The sequence below is a fragment of the Balaenoptera physalus genome (genome assembly GCF_965194825.1).
Source record: "Balaenoptera physalus genome assembly, chromosome: 11".
Lineage (NCBI taxonomy): Eukaryota > Metazoa > Chordata > Mammalia > Artiodactyla > Balaenopteridae > Balaenoptera > Balaenoptera physalus.
Genome location: NC_138896.1, coordinates 8,749,655 through 8,761,839, shown reverse-complemented (window position 1 = coordinate 8,761,839; position 12,185 = coordinate 8,749,655). Strand labels below are relative to the sequence as shown.

Genomic DNA, 12,185 nt, shown 5'->3' with positions numbered 1-12,185 from the left:
TCAAAACAGATCACCTCTCCTCTCTCTCCATCATCCCTTAAACAGGTTCTTTCTCTGCTCTCTACCTCTTTTGTTGTCTTCAAAGTCCCATTACCTGGCTCTCCCTGAACTCAGCAAGCCGCCGAAGTACGACTTAACCTGAAGGTTAGTTCGCCTCTCTACACCATGAACCCCTTATGGACAATGATTGACATTTTCATTTTTGTTTATCAGTGTTTACCACAGAGACTGGCAAATGCTCATGATCAAGAAATATCCAACAAGATTGATCCTTGAAAATGCTAGATGCTGCTTTTTAGTATAATTCTTCTATATACATTTAATAAAACAATACATTCTATGGCCACTTCAATTATAGTAAGTAAAATGCATGCAAAATGCTTTGTACAGTACCTGACATATAGTAGGGGTTCAATAAATATAGCCATTATTAGAATTATTCATCTGATTCTAAGGTAAGTTCAATGCGCTGAATTCTCTGGGCTCTCCTCTTACATCTGACCATTCTTAATTCCAGTTTCCTTCCCTGGTTCCAATTCCTCCTCCCCACCTCTGCCTCATCCTTCCTCTTCTGTTTAGAATTCCTTTCTACAGGAAAAATATCCCTAGTTATTCTAACTTCTCTTCCTGAATTATCTTACTTTTCTGGTCCTTTATTCCAATCACTAAACAAAGCAAAGATAAATATATTTATATTCTGATAGTTAACCATTTAAGAATCAAAATCATAGCTTACACAGTCCCAAGACTTATCTGGAAATTGCTTTAGGTTTAAGAAATATCATCTGGACCTTGGATGTGGTACCGCCAGAGGATACTGACATATGATTCAAAGATAATGAGATGGGTATTAGGAAAGTAAAAACCTGAAGATGGCAATTCTAATTTTTGAAAAATTACAGTGGCTTCATTCTCGATAACACAGGTAATTCTTCCAAATGGCAAAGTCCTATAAAGTACAGATCATACCAGCACTTATTAATTGGCTCAGTACCACAAAAGAGTAAGGGATTTTTCACATGTATTTCAGAAAAAGTAAATTTTGGGGTCTGGCACAAATATTGAAGAGTAGCACATTGTCTTTAGGGCTACATTTACAAAACATAAATTTCTATAATTGGACATCTGAAATAATTTTATCTGCATAAACTCACCTCCTATAATAGAACATTTAGGAGGAGGAACTTAACCTAATGGGACACTAGAATATGTGCAGGTACTGAGAGAAGCATACCTGTTTGGGAGCACCACCAAAGAAAGTTGCTGGCTATACTAGTATGAAGTGTGAACAATTACAAGTATGTATACTAGGTACCCAAGTTTTTCCCCCTTTCTCTCTTTTTTTTTCTGATAATCACTATTAACACTAAAGTGGCTTAGCAACTAAAAAATCTAAAAGGGAAACGTAACTGTGTATGTATATAGTAAAAATAAATAAGCACATATATATTTTGTAAACACACACACACACACACACACGCACACACTTGACCTTCATTCCAGTTTGAATTCCCAGCTTCCCGATGTTTATACCAATAAAGAGAGAGGAGCACCTGCGCCCACACTTGCTGCTGACACTGAGAGAGGGGATGAGCCTGAGGCCAGACTTTGCCTTTTTTCCGAGGAACCAATTATTCCTTTCCCAATCCGAGCCCGGCTCTGTGTTTATCCAGGGGGTTAGGGATCCTGCCTCCTTCTAAGTAAAAAATTCTTCTCTAAACTCTTAGCAACCAAATTTGGGTGGGAACACAAAGTTGGGAGCCAAAATAGTTGAAGAAAATAAAAGTAAAGCAAAAGGATACATTTCACTGTAGATCGTTTTTTTGAAGTTAGGTTACCCATAAAACTGAAAGAGTATATACATTCTGACTCTAATTTTAGGTTGTGGTGGGGAAGAGGAATTTAGGACATATTCAGAGAAAGAAAAACTATATGAGAAGGAAGGAAGCCACTTATCTGTCTACTTGAGTGAGCTGAATAAGCATATAACCTATACACAGTTAACAAACAATTTAGGAATCCTGAGAATCACACACTGTGGGAAGTGACATACAGAAGAGAACTCTGGCAATAGTTATGAAGTGACAAAGATGGGGGTCTCCAGGTGCTATCTCTATATGAAATCCCCATAGTACTACTGTCTTCCAGGAAGGAGAAAAAAGAGATTGAACTTGGTAGGATTTCTAAAACTAGATATATAGTAAATATGGATCACTAACATTTACATAGGCTATGGCAACTTAAACTTTTAGAAAGATTATTACTATTATTATCACTATTCAATAATATCTTACATTGTACAGTATCTTTTATTTCTGGACAAAAATTAGTTCCATTCACCCATTCTTGGGCTCATTTGGGGCAAATACTTACAAAGCTGTTCTTAAGTGCCTTAAGATTTATCATCTATCAGACCTGCCTGAGTTAAAATCAGATGTGAAATAAAAGCAAAAGGCACAGAACTGAGAGTCAGTGAACAGCAGTTCTAGTCCTGGCTCTGTCATTAAATGACTGTTTGATCCCAGCCATGTATATCCCAATATTTCTAAAAGGAAGTAATCAAACTACATAACTTCTAGCTCTAAAATGTTAGGCTAATTCTAATTTCTAGTTGTTATCACTTTTAAAAAATCTATTTCTATCAAAGTAATACATACACAAGACTACTTTCAAAAGATTGGTCTCTGAGATAAAAAGGTCAATAATTCTGCTTCACCTATGGGATAAGATACAGACAGAGGAATAAATCATACCTGTTAACCGAAAAAAATAAAAGATGAGAGTACATTACCCTTTTATTTACTTTTTAATTAACCAGAACTCCTATTAACGAGATTTCTGCAAATCCTTCACAGTCATTTCTTAAATCTAAATCAGTCTGGTTCTACACTATGCTCCTTTCTATTACCTGTTTCATTTCCAAGTTTATGATGATGACAAAAATGCCTTCTGACTTAATATGTGTTATCATAATCTGAAAAAAGGTAATAATTTTTCACTTATTAGCTACCAGATCTAATCAAGTTACTCTTTGCTTCAATGTCTGAACCTGTAAAATAAGGATAAACACTAATCTCTCTCAAGATGGTTGAAAAGATTAAATAAAATCCATGAAAGAACGGTAACTAGCACAAAAAAAGCATTTGTGTGTTTTAAAAGTATGACAATTATCTATATGAATTGCTTAAACACCTTATGTCCTAGTTAAAAGCATATTCACTCAAACAGATGTAGCTGAAAAATAAGGCAACTAGAATGTTTTAATCATGCAACTGTTAAGTATTGTTTTAAAAGCTCAATTCAATAAACATGCATTGAGCATATACTACGTGCCAGATACAATACACTAGGATTCCAGAATTCCATGATTACAACAATGACCCCACCCTCAAAAAGCTCACAGTCTAGAAGAGACAAATAAAGATTATAATGTAATTGACAAATATAACAACAAAAGCATGTATAAGGAGCTGAAGGAACAAGATGAAGCACTTAATTCATTCTGTTTATAGAGAACAGAGAAGAAGTAGCTAAAGCAGCTTGGAAAGGGGGAGAGAGTAGTTCTGTAGGCAGAGACGGGTTTCAAGCCTAGCTCAGCCATTTCAAGCTATCTGATGTGGGCCAACTTTACCTCTCTGGGCTTCTTTGTAAATCTGCTTTGGAGAGTTACTCTGAAGATTAGAAATAATATATGTAAATTGCCTGATACATAGCAGGCATTCAATAAATAGGAGTCATCTTGTTTTAGAAGTTGTGTGTTTGTTTCTAATAGACTAAGTTCTAAATGGCACTGTAGATGCAAGAGGGAGGGGATATGAGGATATATGTATACATAAAGCTGATTCACTGTGTTATACAGCAGAAACTAACACATCATTGTAAAGCAATTATACTGCAATAAAAATGTTAAAAAAAATAAAAAACAAACAATTTTAACTTACATCTTAATTATGAAGCTGAAAAAAAAAATGGCACTGTAGGAGGCATCACTTAACTAATGATCAAGCTGCATATGGGATCGCGAAGGTCACAAGCATGGAGAAGGCCATAATGAACCACATCAGAATGTTACCACTTACGGAGTCTACTTTTTAGCAGTGACGTGGTTCCTAACGGGGTACATTCACCTGCTGGTGAAGCCTATTCCTAATCTATTTTCTCCATTTTGACAGAATTTTGCGTACTCAGACTCTATTTAAATTTCCTAGGAGAGGTTCCCATGCTCCTCAGTCCCACCTCAGTCCTGGTTTTGGATGCTCAGCATATCCCATATCCCTTATAAAATGGCAAAGTCCAATGAGCAACAGCTGATTATTACGATTATATTAGGAGATAATCAGAGCTAACCCTGGGCTGAAACTACTATTGTTAGCCTAACGGTTGACCTATGGGAACTGGAAGCCACTATAATGATTCAGAATGTTAAAGTAAATATTTTAAAATATTGTTAAATCTGTCCAAGAGGTAAGTTACATTTACATTTACACTGTGGTTCCCAAAGCTAATTTTCTCTAAATACCCACCGATGAGCTAAGCCAGTCATTAACATATACAAATACATATTCTTAAATCCTTATTTTTCATTTTACTCCAATGAACATAATTCATACAACATCTGAAATATTAACAGTGGATAAACACAAGGAAAGCCGTAAGTAAGATAAAGTGGTCTATCTCAAAATTCAATTGAATTATGAAATGGTTCTTATGTCAGTGTAGGTTTTCAGAACTAAAAACATGTTCCTGACCTGCAACCATCATGTAAGGTCAGTGTGCTCCAAGTTAAATAACCACAGATTAAAAGTGAGGGCACCATAAATCAATCCAGAATCCATGTTAATTTTATATAGCAGTTTCCACATTCAAGGCACCCAGCGTCTTTAAACTCAGCCTGGTGGTAAATAATCCCAACTTTTCTCTATGAATATCTTAACTCCATGTAATGCTAGATTTTATAATATCTTGTATCCTATCAAGATAGGTTATATTTGTAAAATACTCTCCATACTCTTAACCAGTTTAACATAATGCATTTTGAAACACTAATGCTCTATCAAAATTAGCTGTCTTATACATTTTCAAAAATTAAATCCTGAGTATGTTTTTAAGATTTTTCCCTGAGAAGCACGCACTGAGGAGTCATCAAACTGCAACTGAAATCACTTTCTCGTAAACACTAATCTTTAGCGAGTATTTTTTAAAGTCAGGGTATAATACAAGCATTTCTGCATTAACCAAGCCAGAAGTTTCTCCACAAACCAGACCTACAAATTTGATTTTAAAAGTTTATGAGTATTATTGCTCACTTTTACAACTAGAAATTGATGTTAATTACTATAATATATTAAGTCCAATTCCCTCCTGATAGCCTTGACGTATGAAGGGAAATACACAAAATTATCAAATGTCACAGAAGCAGCAGCTTGACGCCAGAGGGAGACAGACAGACAAAAGGAAATAGGAGAGAGAGGAGATATACGGTTAAAGCAAAAAGTGCTTAGAATTCACTAGACCTTGACCCAGCCCGTGACCTAATATAATCTACTTAATGAGTCATTTATATCGCAAAAACAAATTAACAGTTGAAGCAAACTGATCATTGTGAGAGGGAATTTAAGTCCTGCATTCGATTTGAGATTTGCAAGAAAGAAAAAGAGCTAAACTAGAAAAAGACCTAAAGAGCAAGAAGCAAGCGCGCGCGTGTGCGTGTGTGTGTGTGTGCGTGTGTGCGTGTATGGAGGTGGGGAGATAAATAAAGGCTAACTGTACTCAAGTCTCAGCGCTAAAGCAATTCCGCGCGTACTACAGAGGCAGGGCGGTCGCCGGCCCTCCCGATGCAGGAAGGGAGGGGAGGCGGGGGTCGTGGATTCTCCCCCAGCGCTTCTGGAGACGGGGTCTCGGGGGACTGGCGTCGGCGCCCCCACAACAGGAGCGGAGCGGATCCAATTAACACCTTCCTCGCCAGGACTTGGGACCGCGAGCTCCCGAGCGGGGCGCGCACGGGGGTGGGGCGGCGAGGAGCGCTTCCCCTCCGAGGGAGGGAGAAGGGAGGCGAGGGGCGGCACCGCATCCCGGTCCCCACCCCGGGCGCATCAATTACCCGTAAGGTTTCTCAGCACCGTCCCATGGGCCCAGAGGCTCAGGACCTGCTGCACCGACAGGTTGATCATGGAGTGGTCGCCCCCCTCCGCCTTCATCTTCCCTGGGGGACGCCCGCCGCCCTCTCCTCGGGCGCCGGGCGGCGGCGGCGGCTGCGAGGCTCCGGGGGCGGCGGCGGGTGCGCGGCTCCTCCAGGCCGCCGCCGCCGGGGGAGGCTTCGGGTCGCCGGGCTGGTCGCTGCTGCTGCCGCCGACGGGCCTCCGGGGGGGGCCGCTCAGCGCGTCTCCCAGGCAGCCCCCTCCCCGCCGGGGAGACATCGAGGACGGCGGACTGGGGAGGGGAGGGGGCCGGGCGCTCTCCCCGCGCGGCCCCCCGAGCGAGGACTCGGGTCGGAGGAGGCCGCTGCCGCTCCCTCTCAGGGGCAGCTCGGCGCCCGCCGCGGGGGCCGGGCACGCGAGGAGGCCGAGGTCACGCCGGGAGGTCCGGGGTGATGGGCAGCCGGCAGGTGCAGCCCCCGACGGGGCTCAGCTCATCACCGCGAGAGGACGAGCAGACCCGGGACTCGGAGAAGGCGGAGGCGGCGGCGGCGGCAGCGGCGGCGGCCGCGGCAGCACCTGCCGTCAGCCTGCCAACCCTCCTGCCGCCGACACTCGAGGAACCGCCCCCTCCACCCGCGGCCGCCCCGGGCCGATCGTGCGCGCGCGCACGGGTCCCCACCTCCCCCGCTCTCCACGGAGCTGCTGCGCATGCTCACTCTCCCCCCTTCCCGCGACCCGTCGCCCTCCGACAGCCGGCCGGCCCCAAAGCCCTCCTCCTCCTCCTGCTTCTCGCGCGCGCGAGCTCGCGAGGCTGACGGGGCTGAGCCTCGGCCCGCAGTGGGGCGGAGGGAAGCGCGGCCTACGTCACTAGCGCCACCGCCGGGCCTCGCTGCTGACTGGGCGCTCCAGGGGAACCAGCTCCACGCCCTCCCTGCCCCCGGCCCCCCAGCCCCCCGGCCCCCCGGCCCCGGGCGCGCGCCCTGGGAGAATCCGGGCGGCGCTGGAGCTCCAGGCTGAGCTGCAGCCCCGACCCTACGTGGCGGGGAGCGAGGTGTCAAACTCCGTCAGGTGGATGCTGTGACACTTCACATCTTTGGCTTCGAATGAAATACATTGGATAAAAAGGTTTGAGTACAACTTTTTCTAACAAGTGTAAATATCTCAATATTTTAGATTTGTCAGTTTGTGGGTTTGGGGTTTTGGGGGTTTTTTTTTGGGGGGGGGTGAGGCAGATGACCTGGGTAGGTCACTACTTGCAGAATATATCCGAAAGCCATTAAAGCAGAAACAGACCCACTTTACGATTCATCCAGTCCTACCCACAGCAAGAACCTGGGCCTCCCGTGGTTCCGGCATCTGAAATCACCTGCAGTGCCGGGGCTGGGCAGGTGTCCTACACCTCAAGGCCACCCTCGGGGCTAGCTCTTTTTTCGTTGCAGTACTCTCTTTACCTAAATTGTAAAAGTCTCCGTTATCTCCCCCCCCGCCCCCGCCCAGCTCAGGACTTAAACTAGACCTCTCTTCCCGTGGTTTGTTGCCTTTCTCCCATATCCACCGTTAGCCCGAGAAACTGTCTAAAATTCAACCACAACAAAGTGAACTCCTCCTTGAAGTCTGAAACCTTTTATCTTGAAAAATAAGAACTAAGTTTTGGCAATAACAACATATGCACCAGTCAGCCCGCCTCTCCCCATCCTTTTTCAACCTCTTTACTGTCTGAAAAGAAAATCTGCAAAGGACGCCGAAGTTCATGCTCTAGCTAAATCATCAAGTACTTTGGGCAAAACGCAGGAGGGTTGGATCACCTGTACAGGGTGTTCTTGGTGACCACCTTAAAATATACGTATGTATATTTATATACGTATGTATGTGTCAACTGAAAAAATGTACAGCGCGAGAGGTGTGAGTTAAGTTTTATTTGGGGCAGAACGAGAACTGTAGCCGGGGATACAGCCTTTCAGGTAGCTCTGAGCAGCTGCTCTGACGAGGTGCGGAGGAGGTCAGTATATACGTGACTTTGGTGAAGGGGGCATATGTGCCCTTAAGCACACATTTTGGCAGAAAGTTGCTGCTGGTCACAAGAAGGTTGGTGCTAGTCACGAGGAGCACGTATCTCTGTTAATGATTTTAGGGCTTTTCTAGATATGAGAAGATGCAAGAAATTGGGCTCATAAAATCTTCTCCTGAAAATACCTAACTGAAGACCTGTTCTGCCAGTTTTTCCTGGAGCACAGAGGGCCTCATTCCTGATCTCCGCCCTGAACTCCTTTCAGGGTGTGGGGAAGGTTAGCGACTGCAGTGGCTACTGGCTTCATTCTTACAGAACCAGAAGGCAGAAAACCATTTTTAGTTGGCATATGTATTGTCTGTTTGATGTCACAACACAGGAGGAAAGGGAACAGTCTGCATCACTAATAAGAACTGAGCCAAAACTCATCATGTGGAGTTATCGTCTTCTAAGGATTTAGAATTAATGAGATCTTAATTTAAGATTATAAAATAGTCAGACTTAAAAGGGGCTTTGCCACTTTGCCAATTCACTTTAATTTACAGATAGGTGAAACTGATTCTGCAGAATTAAGTGCCTTACAGATGTGACACCACTTCACAGCCCAGTTTCTGAATTCCTAGTCTGTTCATTCTTTCCAGTAGCCACACCATCTTCCTTACCTCACTATCAACTCCATACCTTTAAGGTTCTGGATGGGGAGATGCAGGTTACCTAATGATTACCAATAAGAGATTTGATATTATATGATTAGAGGTATTAGAGAATATGACTACGTTCAATGAAGGGTTCATATCAAACTCTCTAAGCAGCAGCTCATTAAACTCTCACATCAGGAACTTTTAGTTAGTTTATACGGAATCAGTGGGGTTCTTATTATTACACACTACTGTTTAAAACATGGTAGCATGCATTTAAAATATTCAGAACCTGGGACAGTGCCTAGCACATGGTGTTCATCAAATATTTGTTGAATTAATAATTGAATAAACTTCATAGAAAAGTCAGCATTTTTCTTGTTACACATAATTTTTTTAATGGAACCTAAGTGTTCATTTCTGGAAATGAGAAAGTAAGACACAGCAAGGAAGGCTCAAATCGATAATGCACTTTGATAACCAGACAACGTTTCCCTTGCTATTCAGCTCAATTCAGTAAGCATTTATTTGGCATCTGTTATCTATAATAATGTTCTGTGCTAGGCATTACCTATAGGATTTGAAGATTCATAAGGTCTCAGCTCTCTAGGCTAATACCTTGCATTCAACTTGTGTTTGCCTTGATAAAGCTAATGATAAACATAATAATATGTTGGAAGCGTATACTCTTAAGTGAATTGAACATTTCCCAATGGCCAAGGTTATGAAACCCAAAACTGAATTAATGCAGGTGGAAGTTGTGTAGTTTCTTTCCTTGCAGATTTTCAGTATTGAGTTAATACACCGGTCAAGGAATGGTTTAGTCACATTCCTGCCAGAAATCAGGGAACACCCCAAATAAATCCTAGAGGTCTCTTTTAGCCCCATGCCCTTGCATGTGAAATAAATAACAATTCACAAAGAGTTCCTGGTTTATTTCTTACACACAAGTAAGGGAACACCCATAAGTCTTAGGAATCCTATTAATTGTCCAGAGAGGGCCCAGAAGAAAGCTTTTAAAGTCAATTAGAATATAAAATGATATTGATTCTTTGGGAAAAACATTAACTATGAGGACATCTTTCTCCTTTATTATCTTCCTTTCTCGCTGTACAGTACTACATCACAGAGTCACATTACATAGGCAACCTAATTTCATCTCGCGACACATTTCAGCAGCTCCAAACTCTGAGTGATGGTGCAGGTTTAAAAGATTCATTATCTGGAAAATATGGTTTGAACACTGGCTGCATCACTTACTAGCCTTAAAATGGAAATAATAATGGTACCTCTTCAGATTTTTGGCGTCATTTAACTAATAGTAATAATCAACACATAGCTCCTTCCTCCTGCCAGGCCTTGTGCCAAGTACAACATATTAGCTCACTTAATTTTCACAAGGATGGGTTGAAATTTCATAACACTAATTTAATAGTGTTAAATTTTATAACACTATTAGACTACTTTTTTTTTCAAAATCTATACACAAAACCTCACTTCTGCCCAAATCTTGTATCTTGTTCTTATACGGACACACACACACACACACACACAAAACGAAAACACTGTTGGTTTTTGGAAGAATATAAAATTCTGTTGGAAGAAATGACAGAAATAAGAGGAAGAAATGGTCGTGCATATTATTTTAAAATAGGTACTGCACTGAAATTTACTTGTTGAAATGTTTCTCAGAACACCTGTTAAGAGTCAAGAGACATTTCCATCACAGTAAATCAGAAAAACAAGGTATGTCCTATTTTGTCTCTGCAGTAAGATATGGCATACCTAGGGTGCCAGGTCACCATTGTGGGGCTGCTGAGGGGTCCAGCCCTGTTCAGAAAAGAGCAGAGAGATGCCCCGTATTGGCAGTGGGAAATGACGTCCACCCACAGTCATGGAGGGTTAGGAGCATGTTTGAGATGGAAGGACAGGCAGGTACCTGCCCGTGCCTCTAGCTCCATTTTCCACCTCATCCTGGTTGTTTTCCCTCCACCTGTGCATACAAACCACCTACCTTCCAATTTCTGCCAGATGCTGCCCAGCCCACTCCCCACCGCCGTGTAGTTCCTTGTTTATTATCCTAAGTCTTTAAAAGAGATAATACACGACATTTGAACTCTAAGAATTCATTCTTTGAGGCCTGAATGTGAGTGTAAAGAAAGACTCTGCTAAAATCACACACATACAAAATCCTGCATTTGGCAACACAGGAGACTCAGTTTCCCCCCTAAAAACCAGTGTCTGAAATTACCCTGCATCCAGTCTGGTCATATTATGGATGGAAGGCCAAATATAAAACACATAAAATAATGTGTTGATTAAATGCCACTTGTAGATTCATGATGCATAATCCACACTAAACCCAATTCTTAAAGTACTTAATTGTTGAGCTAAACATCATAAAACATTGTATGCCAAGAACAAAATGGTGAAAATGGTATTTCACTGTATTTTATTAGCGATTTTCTGATTTTAAGTGAGGTGACACATTTTATGTGTGTGTGAAGGAACATATGGATTGCCTTTTCTAGACACTTCTGCCCATTTTTCTTTTGGGTAATTTATCTTTTAAAAACTTACATGTAGGAGCTTTTAAATATTTAACAAATTAACCATTTGTGATATGTACTGTATACATCTTTTTCAGTTTGTCAGTAGCCTTTTAGCTTTAACAAAACTCTTTGGTCATGTAGAAATTTCTGATACTTATGTTGTCAGCCTTTTCTTTTATGGTATCTAAGTCTTCCGCCATGCTTTAAAATGTCTTCCCTTCTCAGATTTGGTTTTTTTAAGTCTCATATCTTTTCTAAAAATTTTATGGGTGTCTTTGTTTACACCTTTAGTCCACTTGGAATTTTTTTAATGTAAAACGTTTAGTAGAGATCTAATTTTGTTTTTCCAGATGGCAACTGAGTTGTCCCAAAACATTTATTGAAAAATCCGTCATTTTCCCACTGACCTAAAACACCAGCTATATCATGTTCAAAATTTCTATGTATACTTGGATTTATTTCTGGACTTTCATTTTTGTCCTATCTATCTATTCATGTGTCAGCACCACACTATTTTTATTTTCTTTAACTGTACAATATGCTTCAGGTTCTTCTAAGATAGGTCCTCCTTTTCTATTCATTTTTCAATTTTTTTCCTGATTAATCTTGAATGTGTATTATTCTGGAAGAACTTTAAAATCAGCTTCCTAATTCTAAAAATATTACTGGTTATATTTTCACTGAAATCGTGTTACATTTATAAATAAATTTAGGGGATGTTGAGATATTTTAATGTTTTATTTTATTAAGAAATTTGATTTTGAAAAGTTGTTGAATATGTCTCTTTTTAGCATCTATGGATATGACAATGTGATTCTTCCTTTGGTCCTAAATATATGAGGATTATGTT

General features: G+C 41.4%; 1 protein-coding gene across 4 annotated transcripts in view; it reads right to left on the bottom strand.

Moving 5' to 3' along the window:
- Positions 1-6,769, bottom strand: part of TMEM170B (transmembrane protein 170B) — a 59,163-nt gene extending 52,394 nt beyond the window's left edge. For 2 of the 4 annotated variants that reach the window (XR_014250883.1, XM_082413419.1), the window contains exon 1: positions 6,101-6,764. Coding sequence is in view for 3 of the 4 variants with exons in the window: in XM_082413419.1 (XP_082269545.1) it covers positions 6,101-6,416 (316 nt within the window). In the remaining variant the exon portion in view is untranslated. Of the gene's footprint in view, positions 1-6,100 lie in introns of all 4 variants that reach the window. The other 2 variants (XM_082413421.1, XM_082413420.1) reach the window with 1 other exon arrangement.
- Positions 6,770-12,185: the final 5,416 nt, after the last annotated feature.